This window comes from Ptychodera flava, chromosome 6 (assembly GCF_041260155.1).
Source record: "Ptychodera flava strain L36383 chromosome 6, AS_Pfla_20210202, whole genome shotgun sequence".
NCBI lineage: Eukaryota > Metazoa > Hemichordata > Enteropneusta > Ptychoderidae > Ptychodera > Ptychodera flava.
Genome location: NC_091933.1, coordinates 26969480 through 26989975, shown reverse-complemented (window position 1 = coordinate 26989975; position 20496 = coordinate 26969480). Strand labels below are relative to the sequence as shown.

At 37.7% G+C, this 20496-nt stretch overlaps 2 protein-coding genes across 3 annotated transcripts in view; one reads left to right on the top strand and one right to left on the bottom strand.

The window, feature by feature from the left end:
• LOC139135354 (plexin-A4-like) overlaps positions 1 to 4537 on the bottom strand; it is a 105005-nt gene extending 100468 nt beyond the window's left edge. Inside the window, exon 1 of the mRNA XM_070702706.1 lies at positions 4393 to 4537. The gene's annotated coding sequence lies outside the window, so the exon portion shown is untranslated. The remainder of the gene's footprint in view (positions 1 to 4392) is intronic.
• Positions 4538 to 8799: 4262 nt separating this feature from the next.
• Positions 8800 to 18820, top strand: LOC139135353 (protein FAM185A-like). Of its 2 annotated transcripts, XM_070702704.1 has the most exons (7): positions 8800 to 9492; positions 10540 to 10649; positions 13911 to 14003; positions 14354 to 14534; positions 16443 to 16538; positions 17278 to 17412; positions 18467 to 18820. In XM_070702704.1, the coding sequence occupies exons 1-7, from the start codon at positions 9012 to 9014 to the stop codon at positions 18574 to 18576; spliced, it is 1206 nt and encodes a 401-aa protein (XP_070558805.1). In that variant the 5' UTR covers positions 8800 to 9011; the 3' UTR covers positions 18577 to 18820. The 2 variants fall into 2 exon arrangements, with proteins under 2 accessions (XP_070558805.1, XP_070558806.1); XM_070702705.1 differs by lacking the exon at positions 10540 to 10649 and having other exon boundaries at positions 8807 to 9476.
• The last annotated feature ends 1676 nt before the right edge of the window (positions 18821 to 20496 follow it).

The following is a 20496-nucleotide window of genomic DNA, read 5'->3' as shown; positions in this document are numbered from 1 at the left end:
TTTTAATGTTCGTAACAAAGGAAATTTGCATGTCTGACAGGTGGTATGATGAGACCATCTTAGTTGCTGATAACTTTCCCTTGACAAGTGTACAATTTTTAGCACCTCCAAATATTGACTTCTCATTCAATTTACTCTGAATTTTAAACATAATCATAATTTTGGAACATAGTTTTAACAATAATCCTGAACTTAAATTGTAAGTTAAAAATTGTTAAGAAACTGATAAAATTGAAAAAGCCTTTAGCAAAAAATGTCTGAGTGAACAAATCAAGGGGAATTGTGGGTAGCCTCACTTACTGGTGCAGTGTATAGTACACAACACGTTCGCTGATTGCGTTACTACAAAAGTGATAGCACCAAGTTCACCGCCGTAAATTGCTAGTAGACTACATATGCCACATCGGCAACTTCTGAAATATAATCCTGCGGCTTGCAGACCACCAAAAAAAATCTAATTATTGTTATCAAACCAGATTTTCCGGGCCTGAGAGCGAACAGCGCTGAAAAGTAGCCGGCCAAAATACGAAAGTAGCCGGTCAATTTTGGCCGGCATCCGGGCTAAAAAGAACACGCTGGACTTATAAATCTGCATCCTGGTTGAAACATGATAAGGTACATCATTATACTATGCGAGAGTAAGAGTTGGTTGTTACTTTAAGACCTGCCAAAATCCAATTTTACTTCATACACTAGAAATCACATACAAAAACAATTTCATTTCTATAGTATACCAGAAAATCACATGATTGGGTAAGGTTAATTATTTCTGATACACTAGAAATATGTTTTGCCATATTCACATATTACATCTGTGTACAGACTTACAGGAAGAGGGCATGGATGTGACAAATGAAGCCTTTTATCAGCAAAAGGAAAATAAATCCTTACTGACAAATAATGACATGAAAATTATCATCCATAATTATCTCTTGATATGATTTTGTTGTTCTCGTCCAATATTGCCAACCAATCTGTATGATCTAATAAAGATATGGTCACATAGTAGTTTCCAACTCTGTGATTTCCATACAATAAAAATACTGTAAAATACGTGTTCATCTGAAATATGAAATTGGTTGGTGATATTGCTCTTGAACCAGAGGAACACACGTATTATTGACAGATTATTTTTTATTTGATAAGTATCTCCAAAGCACACATAAGTAGACTTGCTGCAAGTCTGTGGGCACATAAACATCAAAACAGAGTAAATCAAATATATACTAGCAGACTGTCGCGTAGACCATGGCCCAGCCACTATTACACTGCTGTATACACCCAAGAAAAGCCAAGCGACTAGGACCTGTGTCTAAGCTATAGCCAAGTACATGTAGAAGTTCTAGCTTAAGCGGAGCATATGGTCCCTGTCAGCCTGTAGAGCAAGAGTGTAGAGAATGGTTGATCTGTCTAGGGAATATGAACTTGACATAATTCAGTACATCCAAAATTAGTCCCAAATTTACATACCAATGAGTTTAATATAGAAATAACGGGCGACGCGCTGACCATTAACGTTTATATTGTGGGCAAGGGCGAGAGGAAGCCAAGAATTAACGGGCGAGGCTTGCCGAGCCCATTAATTTGGCTTTCCTCGAGCCCGCGCCCACAAATAAACGTTAATGGTCAGAGCGGAGTCTGTTATTTTCCATTATATTATCACTCGAACCCAAGAAAACCGCAAATTTCCGAAAATTTCAGGAGCGAGCGAACGACAACGGGCCCCAGAAACTGAGCAATACAGCGACGCACTGTCACGCGTGCTGTAAAAAATTGGCAAATCCGGAGATGTTTTCACGAAAAAAGTATCTCAACTTGACCTACAAGTGCTCCATTTTATTTTGTGATTGATTATGATTTACGTTTGAGCTGTAAAGTTACGATACTTTGAGTTGTTAATCTTATTATTCATATTCACGGGCATGCAAACAAACCATTACTGTGTATTTGTGGTCAGTCACATGGTTCAGCTCGACCAATCAAAATGCGACGGGCAGGGCATGGTAATATAATTTCTTGTATATATTATATTCCTATGGTTCAATGTGCTTAAAGCATTGAGGCAGAAATATGAATAATTCATTTCTTTCATCTAATCTCTCAGACCTAATAATTTCCAAAACAGAGAAATCAACTTTACATTTACTCTTCTGTTCAAAATTATGATGTATGTTGTTTTCTTCTGGTAAAAATCATGCATAGAGAAAAATATACTTTCATTAATTAAACACTATTCAATTTTTTAAGATCTCTATACGTATCTGAATATGAAGGGTTTAAGTCACTGAAATAGGATTGAAAGATGGAATATTGGTACTCAGCTGTGATTTAAGAAATATATAAATGTTGTCTAAACCTGTTCACCCTAATGCCCTGTAAACACGTCAAGGGTTAAGGTCAAATAACAATGGTGAAAGTGTTAGACCCCATCAGAACTCAAAAGTACAGCAGCAATTCTTGTCATGGTCTGATTAAAGTCTGAAAAGGCAGAGATCCCTAACTTAAATCCTTTCTGATCATACCTCAAGACCACTGCACTCACTGATTGCATAAATATCCTTGCTTCTTAAATGTTTTCTGAGGTTACATAATAATACTATAATACCATTCTCCAGGAAATGACCTCCAAAAATTACAGCAATGGACAAAGCCAATCTCTTTTGTACACAGTGCAGTGGGTGTTTCTCAAATCTCAAACATCATGAACATAGATCTGAGCAACTGAGGCTGAGTTTCACCTTTGACATGCATGGCTTCACATATCAGGTTTTCCATTGTTTGACATTGTTTTATGCAAATCGGGCAAAAAAATGTGACCTTCAAGGGAGTTGAATGTGGTGTCCTAAAGCCAACATTCTTGCCGGGAAATCCTGGTCAGGGATCAAATTTACAGCTTCCTGGTTGATTTCTCAATAAATCCACCAACGCTATTTTCAAAGGTTTTTAAAACAGCTGAGTGTAATTTCACTGAATGCCTTTGAAGCTACTATATTTGAGCCTTGTTGCTACAGAATCAACTTCCTTGTACTTCTACTATTGTACAGATAATGCACCTCATAAGTTTGATGAAGGCTACCTAAATGGAAGTCTGAAGATACCGGCTGTGAAAATGTTTCCCTAACTGCCTAACCATAGTTATTTATTTATTTATTTATTTACTTATTTGTTCATATTCATTATTTATTTGTTCAACTATCCATATTCATTATTTCGTTTTATTTTGACCTACTACAAAATTGGTTAAAATGAACAGATAGGACCACTCTAAATACTCAATAGTACAATAAGTTTGGGTACTGGTATATGTCAAGTACAATTACCAGAATAGTTGTGGCAAAGACAGCCTTGTGTAAAATCCTTTGATTTCAGGTTATACATGACCATGAGTCTATTGTTCGCTACGGTTACTGAAAAATTATGAAATGAAATTTGCACATTTTCAACAAGAACTTTATAGTATACTATTTTTTGCTTTTTTGCATATAGTTATTTTGAAATGTCGATCACTGACATGAACCATTGAGGTTTAATGTGCGTGCTACCTCCGATACGAACACTTTTATTCAGAAGTTCCGGGAAAAATGCATGACATACTCTACTCAAACACCCCACCTACTGATGATACATCCGGCTAGCCGGGTGACATCACAACGTTGTAAAAATAACGGAGAGAGAACCTCAGACAACATAACGTTAGATAACGACAGGAAAACGAATTTGCTGAAAGTCACTGCTCCCTTATAGCCTCCCTCACCATGATCCTGGGCCGATATGGTTGTATTTCCAGTAAAATGAAACGTATATTCCACTCAACCTTGCGACTCCTGACGCGATGCTTATTTGTAGAGCCTGGAGGGACCGTGACCAGACCAATATGCTACCTTACAAATCTGCGAATGCAAGTGAAGTAGCTGGTGGTTTCAGAGAAGTTAGCTTCTCACGAAAGATTTGTGTGTATGTGTAGGTCACTGGAAACGACTGAAGTTCTTCCGTTCATTCATGGAAACGCAGTTCGTCCCGTATGTCAAGGTTCTGCTGTACAAAACTGCCATGTAGCTGTACTCGACTTTGTATCTCTCAGACAAGGCGTCTTTGGCTCCATGGTCTGGGCGATGGGGAGTTCAGTTGGCCTTCAGTTGTTGTTAGCAGCTCAGATTATTTGTTACCGGCTGATGCCCGTGTAGCAGGGTAGTTCGCTTGCAACGCGGACTTCGCTTGTCGCACAGTCACTTGTGGTTCTCTAAGCAATATTTCTAATATTGCTTATAAACAGAGTTGCTTATCAACAAGCGACTGGGGCTTGTCTGGCATTGTGATACAGTGTGTTGTATACAAAGCCGAAAAGAACCTCCACGGATTTAGGGAGTTGTGGGTAGATTTTAGATCACTTACCGATTGACGTTACGACACAAACAAGTACAGCTAATCTAGGGAAGTCACCACTTGTGTATACGTGAACACGTTCATAACCGATGTCTGTAGTTTCTCAACTAAACATTCGTGGGCGCGTTGAAGTATGCGGCCTATCGCACCGCTATTACACGGAAGTAATCAGGAAGGTGGGTGGTATTTGCATAACAAAAGAGGATGTTGACGACCCGAATTAAACTTTCCCTATGTCTGTGCGTGCGTGTCCCGCTAAACTTAGCCCAGATTCCTTTTCCGTCCGCTTGCCTCCGTACTCGTCCTCAACTACGTAGTGGGTACGGAAAAGGAATCTAGGCTACGCTCAACTTCATGCAGACAAATTTTATTTGTCTGTACCTTCACAAGGGCCAGTTAACGTCCTGTATCGCCCTTCACAAACATCTTCACGTTAAAATCCGTAATTTATCCCACAGTGGTTTACCGGGCTCAGTAATTTAATTATACGGCTTTGAGTTACCGGGCAAAGTCTTTGGAGAAAGTTTGTGGATAAAGTACCCTTATAAATCACCCACATAAAATACACTGACAGTGGTAGCCGCAATCTTTCATACAAACAGTCATTAATAATGGCCTGAATGTAGCAGTCGTTTGGATGATTAAAGGAATGGTCCACCCAAAATGTAATCTGCCTCATACAGATTTCTATGTATGTCATAAAAGCATTTATCATTACTTTTTGCACAGAAACAGCGATTTGTTGAAGTTATCTATGAAAATAAATATCAAAATCAGGCAATATGGAGACCTTTTTAGCCGACTGTGCGCAGCCATATTGTCTACTCCCTCGCAAAGCATGTCGGGAGAAATGCCCGGATGATGACGTAAAGTTTTCGTGTTTTGGTGCATTGGCTAGGGGGTCTGATCTAGGGAGTCTCATAAATAGCTTATGCCTGCCTGTAAGTATTAGGGATGTACCAATAATCGTGGGCGAGATTTCGATAAGGCATTCTGAATGATTCGAAACCCGAAGTGAAAACACCGCCTCTAAAAATTATTGCCGGTAAAGATTGCCACTGACATAAGTTTTGAAAATTATAAGTGCAGTGCATGTTTTTACGTATGCAAAGGCCGTTTCCAAGAGAAGGACTTCGTCGGCAGTTTGACGATCCACAATCAAATTTGGATTAGGAAAAGACTTCAAGATGATGCTGTACCACAAACTTACACTGGAAAGCAAATGCATTGGTGAAAAGAGGACATACAAGGGCGATATATTGTGGGAGAGACTCTCCATATAAAAGAAAAGAGGTTCATGGTTTAAATATTTATGATTTTTCTGAACCGCTGGAGAGTTTGTTGAGATCATCTTTCTTACAACAAGTTTACTTATTATTCTTATTATTTTGATGACATCGCATTGGTATTTAAAACATAATAAAGTTTGCGTGATCAGTTGAAATTAGAAAGTTGTATTTTTGCTCGGGCATGTTTAACCACATCAACGCAACTACAGCATCCACGCATCAAGTCAACGGAAACGATCCGTATGTTGAGCGTTATCTGGAGCCAAGAATAGGTTCAAAAGAGTTCGAGAAGAAGTAGATGCGTATATGACAACTTTCACTGATGTCGGAAAAATTTCAGACATAAGTCTTTCCTTCCTTTTAGAAAAAAATAGGCACGTCAAAGTAAACTCTATTATCGGGCATCCATGCTGTAAGTTCAATGTTTCTACGATACCACGGCGGCGAGTCATATTTTTGTGGCGTCGAAAAAAATAATGAGCAATTTTGCCACTAAATTGTAAATAAAAACAAGAAGCAGTAAGTGAAGTTTGTTACTGCATTGCCAGAGCGGAATTACAAGGGATTTTCCCCAAATATATTATCACATGGATTTCAATAAATGGTCCAAAATGAACCAACGTTTCATATAAGCACGCTGCACGACCGGCCGTACGACCATGTTGGATTGTAGTGAAAACGAGGCTCTCTGTTGTGGGGTTTCTAGAAATTTCCATGTAACTACGCAAAGATTTGAGTGCATCGTATCGTAATTCAAACACGCCACTCAACCTCAGCAAGCACATAGAATAACATCATTGAGCTAAAGCCTGAAAACTTTAAGTTCCAAAGTGAAAAAAAAACGGAATCAGATACTCAATATGTGTGATCGAATATATTTTACGTTTCTCAGTCAGGCTATTAAGACACCATTATTCTTGTAGCGTAGAGTAACCATGATTCAGATTTTTTTCTTAGAGCTGTTTCTTTCCATATTGCTATATAATAGTACATGACTTTTTAATTTTGCCATCTTCCCGCTCCTGATCTGTCGAAAGGTAGTTTATTTCATTCCTTTTTTCTGTAATTTTTCTCTACGACCAGTCGCGAGGTCGTGGCTGTAACTTTAGTGTTGAATTTTTCCGACATTTTTCTCCGAGACCGGCCGCGAGGTCGTGGCTTTCAGGTTTATTTTTGTCGTCGTTTCTCTCCACGACCTGTCGCGCCCGGACGTTGCTGTAAAGTATTGAATTTTTCCCAAAAGTTTTCCCAATGACTGGTCGTGAAGTCGTAGCTTTCAGATTTTGACCATCCTCAATTATTTTTTTCCAAGACTGCACCAAGTTGACAGCAGCAACGGCTACTCGGATTCGCGATCTCTTTCCATGGCGGTTTCTAATTACCGGTAACTTACGTTTAAAGTTCAATGTGAGTTGTGAGAACAGGAAAATTTTAGTGTGTTTTATGACTGTACGTTGAAAGGATAAATTGAAATTTCATTTAGTACTCCTAGAACATGAAAGTGTGTTTGAAGTTTAATTTAGTGCCCCGGAGAATATGAAAGTGTGTATGTATAAATGTTGCTTGTTAGATGAGGGACGCACCATTTAGAGTCAGACGGCTGAGCCGTTTCCGGTCGTCCGCTTTGTCTCTCCTCCCTCCCCCATGGGGAACGGTGCTTGGAATTTTTTTCCTCATTCGTTCATTCTTTTTCTATATGTAACTGAAAAACTAGCACTTTGAATTGGCAATTTTCGCTAATCATTCTTTGTTATAAAAAGAGTTAATCGTATTTTAAAACCAGCGTTGCAATGGCTAAACATGCGGAGCAATGTCGTCATACAGTTCTCTTTGGGAGTTTGAAATCCAACATCGTATTTTTCAAGTGATTGATTATAAAAGCACAGACAACTAATGGCATTGGTGTGTACCTTGAACATGGGGTTAGAGAACGATGTTGAACTTGACAATAGGCCTACATCAGTGCCACTGAACATGCGAACAAACCGTAACCGCGGCAGCAGATGTCGACGCCTGTACACTAGCACAGAATTTAACTTTACTCATTGGACGGCTAAACTTTGTTGCCCATTGCGAGACGCACATACATTTTGTGCCTTATTAAGAATCATCTACCTAATCATCCGGCCCAATCAGCCCTGGCCGAGCTTTTCTGTGGTCTGCAAGTATGGATATCAAGATTACTCAGTACTCATTTGTGCCATATTTCTGTAACACAGGTATATTTTGAGTAATTAGAATGTTCAGAGAAGAAATGCAGGGATATAAATGAAGAGCTCTGTCGGATTTTAGATGCCTACAAAATTTTGAATCAAATAAGCTTAAAGTTGTAAATTTAAGAATTCTTAAATCGACTAAAGGAGTTTCACTCCAAAGCCATGAGGCATTTTGTTCATCAAAACAGAATTAGAGCTCTATATATCCATAGTTAATCGATAATTCAATGGATTATTTCTGTATTTATGTACAGTGAACACTGAAAAGAACTTCACCCTTTTTGTACCACACACTCCCTCAGATTAAATATGTATTGTACATACATTACATCCAGTACGATGCGTGTAAAACACAGTGCGATATGTTAAATGATTAGTCTGAGACAAACTACCTTTTATGGATGATCGACAGGTAGTATTTTCACTTGGGAAAGAACAGTAATAAAAAGAAATTAAAAAAATAATTTATTATAGTCTCAAAATGTTTCTATGAAGAACAATTTAAACTCTAAATATCTTCTCAAGTTGACTTGAAACTTTGTGCCTTTCTTATGCCATCATATACTGTCTCTCAATCGATTTTCATTACATATTAAAAGTTTCAAACCATTTTTATTTTCATCCTACCTGAGATTAAGTCAAGTTTGAAGTTCTCGAACTAACCAGAAAAACAAAAGTATTGATTGCCTTGGTGTAAGAGGGCAATAATCGGAACTACTTTCTTAGTGATTGCAATTATCAACAGATCAGTAAAGTTACGAAAAATTTTCATAAATATTTAATGCATTTTTCTGACGAAAATTAGGAAAAGGTAACTATGGTGGTAAATATTTTTGCGAAAACATAGTTCAAGAACTCATCCGCGATTGATTGTACTTCGGTTTTGCGCAAATGGAAAGATAGTTGAAAAGGGGTTGCAGATCACTTCCGGTGAAATGGTTAGGTAACAAGATCCTGTACGGGCTGAGCCCAACATGAAACTTTATATTCACAGTGTTTTTTCATCATGATCAAACTTGCCAACTCGCTGGTGGTTATCTCAGAGATACAGAGCACTTGAGTATTCCGAAAAGACGAAAAACGTTTCTGGACACCCGTATTTGACAAGCAGTATAGAGCCGAAATGATGTTCGGTAGAACGTTCCACGTGTTTCTTCGCAGTAAAAACCTCACTGCCTGCCTTCAGCCTTTGCTAGTGGCAAAGACTGCAACTTTGGTTCGAAACCTCGCAGCATGCAGACGATATACCCCAGGAAAGAGAGTCAGCAATAATAGTGCAGCTGAACCTAGTATAAAACTGAAGAGTTGGACTTTTGAAGTGTATACGTTTGGCCATGTGCTTGTAGACAGTGGTCTGAACGTCAATGTTTCGCCTGTCGATCCAATCCAATACCCAGAAGCGAACATGGTGTTTGTACACCTGGTAGACAATGCCAGTCCATCACAACGTAATGCAACACAAGGCATTTCTGAAAACACACCGGAGATGTGTGAATGTGAGGTCAAGTACGACGGGACAAATAGACTTACTGTTTCTGCGAACAGTTTGCAAAATGAAGACACAGGCACTTTGCACGTGCAAATTGAGGTACCAATAAAATTCAGTAAGTTTGTTGTAAGATGATATCATCTGACCTGACATAATAATAATAATAATATTTTTATTGCTTGCTTGTAAATATAGGATTTACATCACATTTGTGGCAATAAAGTGTGATACAAAAATAATAAATTCAATAAAGTATTACAGTATAATAATAGTAGTAATAATGAATATAACTAGGTATTTCTTTGTTTATATAAAGTAAAAATATAATCTGCAAGTCGTTTATTAAAAGATAACTCTTGTTTTGTTAGTAGAGAAATAAGCTGATTTTCAGTATCGTCGTTTGGAAAATTGATTTTACTGAAAAAGTTCTTTCTTTGGACTTTGTATTTCTGACAGACTAATAAAAAGTGTGTTTCATCTTCAATACTGTTGGTGTTACACTGATTGCAGTATCTTTCAGTAATTGGGGTTTTTGGAACAGTGTGTCTCCCTTTTTCAATTGCTAGATCATGATTGCTAATGCGAAGTTTGGTGAGTAATTTTCTTTTCTCACCTTGTAACTGTGTTAAGTAGGGTTCTAATCTAAAATTACGTTTTATTTTGGCATACATTCTTAGTTTACTATTTTCATCAGTGATCAAATTTTTCCAAAAGACTTCATAATTGTTTGTTATGATACAAGGACGTAGGATAGATGTCATCGTCTCACTCAGATCAAGCTACTCACACTAAAAGTGAGCACAAGAAGTGCCTACTCTATTTTATTGCCAAGTATTGTTCTAAAATCTGGTATTTAGATTTTGCCATCCAATGCAATGCAGCCATGTACATTAGCCCTGCGTACAGGTCTGTGTGTTCCCGGCGTTATACGTGGAGGCCGTATTATGCCGGGACACAGAGACCTGTACGCAGGGCTACCATGTACATGTACTTGTGTGGCATCCTGCCAGACTGTTATAATTCCTCCTCCCTTCCTCAAAACGGTTTTATCCAACACAAATTAACAAAGATTTTGCCCAAACGCGTAGACTTTCTCATTACGAACATGAAAATTAGTCTGATTTGTAAAATGCTAGTGATAATGTGGTTCAATCTGTTGCAGACATTGATGCTAACATGAAGAAGGGTGGCAAGATCCATGTCACAAGTATTGATAATGATCACTGCAAAATCTCCACTGATAAAGGAGAGTGTAGATTAACCAATTTGAAAGTAAGTCATCAGACATTAACAATACAGTTAGATATTTTAATTTAAAATGTTCAAGCTTTCATTAGTACAACTGGTTACGTTACCTACCGACATCCCTTGTCCCTTACAATGTTAATTAAAAGTGTACTCTTCTTTGTTTTGTATACCAGAAAATTTGAAGCATATCAGAATAAATAACGAAAAAATACCTCTCACATTTGTCATTTGCAACATCAAGTGACTCAAGTGCCTTTCGGTGGATTTGCAAGTGAATCACTGCACTATCCCACATGCCAGATTAAGGTAGAATGCGCCTCGGGGACAGAAATTCGGGCCTTCAAATTTTATCAATTTTCTTCTGACCTACCACTTGCTGGGGCTCATTTTGAAGCTCTTGGCGAAAGAAAAGTTTTCACCATCTTAGTTTTCGAAAATAGAAAATTTTATTTTTTCCCATAGAGTTAACACAGGGATGGCGGCCATTTTGGATTTCAAATATCGAGAAATCGCAAGTTGTCTCTCTAGTACCAAAGTTTGCAAGGTGACCCCTGATTTTTATTCTTGCTTTGGTAAGAGAATGGTCGAAAGTTTCACTGAGGAAAGTTTGAGCAAAAGTTTAAGCTTTCACTTTCGAGGTGCATATTACCTTAAAATGCGTGGTTTAGACTGATCATTGGAATATGATTGATAAAATTCAATGCATAATAAGTATATAAGTATACAGGTAACAAATTATTGGCAATTATTTGCATTTAAGAACATTCTGTTCAGTTTTGTTGCATTCATCACCATTCCTTGAGCAATAAGAAATCCTGCAGTCTACTTATCATTTTTGATCACAATAGGTCACCAGATGTGTGTTAGTCATATATTCCTATCACTTTACCATTATGCTCTCTAACTTAACATCATCAATTAAAAACTGTGAATCAGTGTAGGAATTTCTGTAAATCAGCACTATACCAGTGCGTATGTAATTTGAAATTTCCATGCGTCAAAGAAGACTTCCTGAAGTGAATAGGTATACTTCCTACAGCAGGTAGTTAGAAAAATGCACATTGTTTAGAAGCAGGTTCAACTGCAGTAACCATTTAGTGTACCGCAAGTGAGATTGCTTGAAAGTGAGGGCTCCATTTCAACAACTTGATATTTTCCACATAGCAAAATGGAAACTTTCTCTGTGTGTTTACAAACAGTACATGACTACTTAATCATCATCATTACAGATACACTTGCAAAAAACAATTGTTTCAAGGGAAAGTGTCTGCCTGTTTAGTCAGTTTTTCTTGCCAAAGATATCAAATTTTACTCTCACTCTCTCCAAATTGCATCTCTCTAGCAAATTGAATGTAAACTGTGTCATTGTTGACATGTCTGAAAAACACAGCCCAGGAATCATATGCCAACATTGAGCAAATTCAAGTGGAATCTTTATCCTGCCAGGCAGTATCATTTCCGCACCAATCTTATTAAAATCAGATGTAGAGTACGGCGACATCTGTACTTTGGCGGTATTCTCTTACTGTCGTTACCACCAAAGTACAGACGTTGCCGTACTCTACATCTGATTTAAATCAGATTGATTTCTGCACCTGCTAAGTTGGTAAAAAGTGTCGTTGAGCCTAAACCATTTGTATTTTCACCTACTTTGCCTGGCATGTTATAGCAGGTTCAGTCAGTAAAATTCACATCTGCAATTTGTATATCATTTCTGGTGCCTTTTAATTAAATGTTCTAGTCTTTATTGCAATGCAATATATGGGGCATTATAATTATGCCTCTCTTGCTTTAACTAACTTGATCTTATGATGACATACTGGCTACCCACCGTCACTACTACAGTATAGTTGGAAGGATAAAGCTTAATCCTCTTTCTCCCAAGTTGTAGTGATTTCTGTGGTTTGTCTGGTAGAAAGAGTATTAATGTTGTGCTGGTTAGAATTACTGTTTTATTACATGAAAGCTATACAAAAACAATGACGTTCATTTCAGTGTTAGTGATACATGATCTGATGTAGAGTTTTCTGTTTGTCCACTGAGTAGGCATATAATTCAGGGCTCGAAATTAACTTTTTTCTCTGGTAGTCCCATTGGGCTACCATTTTCTGAAGTTGGTAGCCCAGTGACAAAGTCTGGTAGCCCATGCATGAATGAAGATTTTTTGTAAAGGATATTTTATTTATATCTAGACAAAGAAAGATTTATTTTGCATGATTCTATCCAGGAAGTTAATTTTCTAGTCATTTGACATCAATACCTGCAGATCATAGCCTTAGGAGAACGGTATAGCATGTGTAGTGGATAACGGTGACGCCTCAAAGTTTGACGACCTATTCACACATACGCAGAGCTTATATGCAAATTTTGATGTTCGCCATGACAACGACTTTTCACTCAGCACGTGTAAACATAACATGGCTAAAATAGATTGGCTATGAATTTCAGGATGACAACTTGGTACAGTCATGTTCCTAATACTTTCGTGGCAATTTTGGCTATATTTCTCCACCATAGTACACTATCATGGGATGATCTCGTACACTTCGGAAAGCGTAATTTGTGGATGGCCCGACAGCTTTTTCTTTGCAGTTTGAATAATTTTGTGTTTAATTGTGATTGATAAATTGTGATTAAATTCACTGGCCATAATTTCCCGAGCCTGTCATCCAAGTACATCAGTTCAGATAATGATATTTTATTGAAAGTTTGTCACTGTATATATAAATTAGACTGCACTGTGCCCTTTTAATTTGCATAACAAAGTCATAGTCTGGCCTTTCTGTGTCCAGCATGGTTGACTGTATGAGCGTCGCTCATCTCACAGCGATCAACATTATTTCCTCCACTAAGTAATTTCATATATCAGGCTTTGGTAGTCCGTGTGGGCTACCATTTCATGGGTTTTGGTAGCCCCAGGGAAAAGTTGGTAGTCTGTGGACGCGGGACTACCGCTAATTTCGAGCCCTGAATGTACAGATTTTATGTGAAGCTAACCTAGCATGTAATTGCTTATAAATATTCACCACACTGCACCCAAGGATATTATTTTTGCATGCAAATTAAGCCATACATTAGGTAATTACGGAGCAGAAACCACACCTCATAATAAGTACAGACAAGATAACATATATCATTAAAATATTGAGAAAAATTTCAGATGCTGCATTAGGCAGCCAAAATGTCTGATACATTGAAAAAACACTGTTCAGAGAAAGTGAAATAAAACATACAATGAATGATGCATTATAGGAAAGATATTTATGGTGTTATTTGTTCTTGCAGTGTATCTCTCTGAATGTTGATAGTAAATGTGGTGATGTTATCAGTGAAAAAAGCCTTCATAGCAATGGTCAAATCAAAGTACACGGCTCTGGGGTGAGTTGTATAACTACAGTATTCCTAAGTGTGCATTGGGATGTTATAGGCATGCACCTCTGAGGCTGAGTACCATGAATTTTTTCTATTTGGCAGTGTATAATTAGATACTCAGACTGCTTTCACACACTCGTTGGTTGAAAAATCAATTTCTGTCTGGAAATCAGCCTCCTGGTATTTAGTTGTACAATGTTGTTGAAATAAATTGATGTTTACAATGGTATTTATACAAAAAATTTTTACGTATATGAAAACATGCAACCTGTTTGAGTCAAGTAAGACTGTTTGTCATGATAAAACCATACCAAAATAAGTATCACCAGTTTGAGTTTTTTGCACCATTACAACAGAGTGTCACGGCAGACAAATTGTACGGAATGCAGATGGACATACACAGTGAGAGTGGATCAATATCAACCAAGTCTGTTTATCAGGATGTGTCCAACTTCAGCAGTGACAGTGGTCATATTAAACTGGGAAATTTACATGGATCTTCACAAGTGAGAAATGAGACGGGAACTGTAACAATCGGTAAATACGTAAAATTTTTCCTTTTTAAGTAGTACAACGTTGTACCTGTGTTGATAAATGACAGCATTGTATGTATTGTCGTTATGCTAATCAAATACTGAGATGTCCAGAAAGAGCCATCATCAAAAAAACACTTTCTTGTTCAATTAAATGGCTGTAGGGGGTGTTTTAGCACTTCCACTGCACATGAAATCTCAACCGAATATAAAATTCATTTCAGACTTACCAATGCAAACAAATTTTGATATTTTCTACTTTCATCGAAATGATTATACCTCTCGATAACTGCAGTATAACGTAACATTTTGAAATATAAATCACAAAGCTTCAGACAACTTACTTTTTGAGCTACGCAACTGGTGATGTCTTTTCTGTGTCATGTGCCTATTTTAGCTCTTTTCACAGTGTTCAAATAGCGTAACACCAGAAAGATTCTCAAGCCTGACCTGTCTTATCTGCCGTCTAGGATTACCTTCAGAACTTTGCGTTCAACAAAAGATGAAAAATGGCCCAATTACGTCTACCCAAATGTCAATACAAAAGTTAACGATCCATGGTGCATTCTTGTTTGGCCCATTAAAGGCATTTTTTCGCGATCCCTGGGATTGCCTTTGTTCTAGTCTGTAGGATGATTATTGAGGTGTGGTAGGCTTTGTTTTCTATTGAAATTGTGATCTTGTCGGTGAATTTCTGAGGAGACAATCTGGTGCCAACACAGGCCTTTAATCACAGTCTTAATGAATGAGATAGTGTGAAATCTGTACTTATTGGAGCACAATATAGTTGTTTGGACAGCAGGACTACAGTTGTTTTAGCCCAGATTTCTCATCAGATTTGAAATCAAGGTCTTGTCCTGCAGCCAATCAACTCTTTAAAGGCTGCTAAGAATACGTCTATGAGTTCTTTCTCAGAAATACTGAAAAATGAGATTGTCATAAAAATGATAGAAACTCGTTTCTAGTCTAGTATTCTGTTGATTTTTGAGTGATATGCTAATGCAACAGTCAATGTCTAATCTCACATCCAATTTCAACATGAACTTAAAGGTGGAGCCTCCCTTTAAAAGGGCGTGATGCCATGGTGACATTCATTGTGTAAGTGGACACCAAACAGGCAACACGCAGGCACACGCTCCAGAAAATGCCACTTTTTAGTTTTTTCCGGCCACGAAAACGCAGACAGACTGCCAAGCAGTCAGCGCGAAGCTGCTGCCGATCAAAGTCTGTGGTTATATTCAAATTCTAACGCAATTGGAAGACAATTTTTTAGGAAATTCAAGCGTTGGTGGTTGGGAATCAATGACCGTTGGCTATTTGAACAGAATGTCAATCAAACGCTTGTATAAACTCTGTTTGCAGGATTAGCAAAAGGTGACAAAAGGTTGAGATCAGTTTGTGTAATTAATGTTACAGAAATAAAACATCGTACTGGCCAAGCATTTGACTAGGAGGAGAACTCCACTAATGCGAGAAACTGGGATTGAAAATTGCAGCTTTAACCCTTTGATTTAAACCTTTTCTCGCCAAGCCAATCATTTGCTGTGATCTGTCAAGTCAGCAAAAAGTATTGAATGGTTTGTCATAGTGGGTTAGTAGAATTATGTGTACAGTATCTACCGCCGGTATGTGTTCATGGACCTTCAAATGTGTTTTACGTCTCTATTGAAATGCAACGTGCATTATGTTTACATGCACAATGTACGCCTCACTGGTTTTAACTGTAGACCCTTGTTTTTCTAGGCTCAGTTTGACCTGATGGTGACAGTAATGCACTTGACAGGGTAAAGGTTAACTCTCTGTTTAGTGTACAGTCTTATGTATTTCATCCGGTTATCTGTTCAGATCTCATCTGTAAACTGTTCGTTATTGGTCCACCAAATAATGATAGCACCTGTTATTTGCTCAACAGACACTCTTGATGGCAACTTAGTGACAACCACAAATACTGGTGATATCAGTGTGCATATTACAAGACACAATGATGTGGCATTGTCAAGTTCAAAGGGTAGGTATTATAATGGCTGAAATGACAGTGTTTTGGAAAAAGTGAGATGATTTGAGGCACTAGAAAAATTACTCATGGTCCTGTTGTATCAGACATGAAGAACGGAAGCAGCCTATAGTATGTACTCAGGCAGTGGACTTTAAATTTGGAATGCGTACCACATAAAAAGTTTGCCAAAGCTGGTACTTGAATAATTTCTGTGTAGATTTGACATGAATGTCACATTTGATGTATCCAACCCTATGGACCCAATTTTGATCCATTTTCATACATTATCTAGAGTATATCAAATTTATTACACATTGTAGCTCCTGTGCAATAGGTCAGGTCATGTATATAAAGCAAGTCAGACATGTAAATTTAGCAGATTTATTTGCAGATTCTTGATAGTGATTGGTTCTGAGTCGATTGTTTGTACACATACAACTCTTATGACATGATTTTTATGTCTGCATATCCCAAAGGTCATATAAGAAGCATGGGTGCATAGTTCTAACCGTAGCTGTATATTGTTTAGCATATATTTTAATCCTAGGATTACAAAACACCCTTTGTTAATTCCATGTTTTTCCCACTTCAGCTGAGATATGTTTTTAATTCAGTGATTTAGGTAAACCAATTAATATTGAGTTTAATGTCAGTATATTGGCTCGGGTTTAATCAAAATTAATTTTGTTGCTTTCATTGACTAAAAAATTATCAGAATTAAGTTATATTTTTATCCCTGATCACATCTTAGGAAACATCACTGTTAAACTTCCTGAAAGCACAGGGACCAGGCTAGAACTTCAAGGTCAAAGACTTGACATTGATGAAAGGTTACAGGTCACCACTGATGATGATGACCCAAGCAAGAAAGGTCAATCCCTTAAAGGTCAGTCTCCTTGTTTAAAGGTCAATATTTTTGAAGTTGTTTGAGGTCAGATGGCATGATTGATTTGTACAATCTTTAAAGTATCCATGTACATTACAAGGTGTATGGTTTGGTAGAGTTTTACAGAAGAGATCTAGGTCTTTCTTGACGGAGTTTGAATGCTCACATCTTGTAAATTCCTGCCTTTGATTGCCTTTTCACTGTTCTTCCAGTTTTGGAATCAGGAACTTTAATACAATATCCATGTACTGTGATGTTATTACTTATAATCTTTTCCTGCTTTCCCAGAAACAACCAGCTGACTATGTGTTTTGACAAACACTTTGCATAAGTTAGCCATGCGTTCAGTTGGATAGATCTCAGTACTTTGTATTTTCATAAATTGGTGAGAATCAAGCATCTGTTCAAAACACCAGAAATTTTTGAGGAATTTGATTAAAACATCTCAGTGAATCCACCGCCAACGTCTTCCCGTAGACTCTTATATATCTGTTGTAGACACAGTTGTGCAAAATTTCTGTAGTGGTGAACATAATAATACAAAAACACAATAGGTATCATTCACTGTCATTCACTGTGTAGCTCTTGATACTCCAAGACTTAGCCCAGTGCCTGTGTTCTTGGTTTGAAACTTGATACCATGGTAACGTGAGACATAAACTTGAAGTGATTGATTGTCACGTGTGGACATTGTTGATATCATCATAACCACGCGAGTACAGGACAATTTAATTCACCACTAGTCACTGATCCGTTATGGCCACATTGACCTCTGCCAAATGGTTCGAGGTCTTCCATGTGCAAATTTACAATTCTTCAAGTTCAAACTTCTAGAGCACAAGGCTACAAGGATGTTAGGTCAAGAACAAGAACAAGACCCCAACATTCCATTGCAAGTAACATATACATTTATAAACTTGGGGGAGGGGGTTTTTTATATCATCCTACTCAGACCACCAAGATTTTTTTTTTTTTTTTTTGGGGGGGGGGAGGGGGTGTTTAATCCGAATGACTCAGAAAAAATAAAGTATGTGATATTTTTGTATTTTTCAAGGTGTCATGGGCAACAGTGAAGGAAAACTTGTGAAGGCAACCACTGAGCAAGGAGTCGTCCACCTACAATGTCAGTCATGGTTTGACACTCTTCAACTGTCAAAACAATGAACTGAACGCTTTTCCTGCTTTCCCAGAAACAACCGGCAGACTTTAAAATTCCGGCTTCCTGTGCTTCATATTGAGCCAATTGTAGAACTATTTATTGAAAAGGTTAAGATGAAAGTTTGAAGTGTCATTTGGAGTTTTGTCTGGCTTATGTGAATATCACTTTCCTCTGTAATACTGCAGTATACTGGGTGTGTTTGTTGAGATGTAAGATACAATGTTACAAATAAACTGTGTACTCAGACAATATTGTTTTCGCATTTTTAGCCCCATCGTCCAATCACAGCAGCTTATGATGCCCAAGCGATATACGCCTCTGTAGCTTGTGTCTCATTTCTAGAACAGCTGTTTGGACTTGAATAATTACCTCATAGAAATGCATTTTGGGAATGGCCAGATCTGTGGCTGGCAATGGAGATTTAAGACGATAGTTGCCATGGGAGCAAAATAGCAGACCGTTCTCACTTTTATGTCAGCTGTTCTGCTTTGACAAATATGGTAACCTGGCATGGCTAAGCTTGGCTGCCATTTTGTTCTGAAATGTCACTGTATCCACGGACATTTTTTGAAAATCCCTCAGATGATTTTGTTGAAATTCGACACAAAGACAATATATTATGACATACATATATGGAAGGTCAGTAAATACAATCTGATACAAATGCAAGACAACGGTTTCACTAGATCTATCCTTTCATCTTGTCAGCCATTCTGCAGAATTGCATCTCAAATTTGATGCATGAACAGTGGAAAACTGTGATGTTTCCATACTTCTTGGTGTCATCCAATGGCCATCAGGCAGCCATTTTTGTTTAAACTTTTCTGTGTCCAACTTAAAGGCCATCCATTCATCCTGCCTACACTAACTTCATGCAAACGTGGCTCAGTGATACAATACAATACATATCATGCGTGTACAACTCTGGTGTTTTTCCGTATGTTATCAAATCTTCCACTTCACTATCTCTGTCTTCCCCTTATACCATCTCTGCCTTGCAGCAATAATCGTTTCTCAGTATCATTTCCTATTTAGAACCATCTCTCAGATATAGCCCAAGGACATTTTCAAATTATTAAAAGTTTCAGATTTAGAAATGTAGCCCTAAACAAATCCCAGAAGAGTACTGATTCTTCTTCAAAATGTAGGAACATGTTCAGTCGACATCCAATTCAGAAATGTGTTTCCCTAATAAGCCAATACAAAACCCAGAATCTTGTTCAGTTCGCATCGGATTTTAAATTAGAAATGTTCACGTCCTGCTAATAAGAAGTTATAGAAGTTGATATAATCTTACCAATTTTACCTGCACAGATATTGCGATGGGTACTTCACACAGTGGGTGTCATTCTACTTGTGATATCCAGGAATGAAGTGCCTGGTACAGGCATCAACACTTCCCTATACAAGTAGAGATAAACACTAGAAACACATTCTGTAATGAACATCCTGTATGCTATTGAAATGACATTGGAATTACATCACGCATGTACAGTCTCTAAAAATAACTTTCTACATGTAAATGTCAATTTACCCTGTTCAACCAAAAACTCTGAAACACTGCCAAATTGATTGAAGTATAATTTGCCTCTGAAGAACAGCAGCATGACAATTTGTCTGCCCTGTAAATCTGTAATCTGAAACCGTAAAGCAGGAATTGCTCATGCAGTGACTGTGAATCTCCTGTGAAACCTGATGCATGGGGATGACTGAGTGAAATCTAGCCTATGTCCTTAAAAGTTCAATTTACAACAGATATCCTGAATCTAGATCCTTCTACAAGAGACTCTAATTACTCTGGCTTTCCCCTATTTTTTCTGTCAGTGTGGTGATGGCCTGTGGCAATACTTCGTGCACAAACATGAATATTGTGGAATGTGAGCAAAGGTGAAAAGAGGCAGAACACAAATCAAATATATACTGGA

Excerpts from the sequence above, each read along its gene's own strand:
- LOC139135353 (XM_070702704.1), top strand. The coding sequence starts at position 9,012 with ATGATGTTCGGTAGAACGTTCCACGTGTTTCTTCGCAGTAAAAACCTC. Across the intron at positions 14,535-16,442 it reads GACGGGAACTGTAACAATCG|ACACTCTTGATGGCAACTTA; the intron begins GTAAATACGTAA and ends TTTGCTCAACAG. Across the intron at positions 17,413-18,466 it reads GAAAGGTCAATCCCTTAAAG|GTGTCATGGGCAACAGTGAA; the intron begins GTCAGTCTCCTT and ends GTATTTTTCAAG.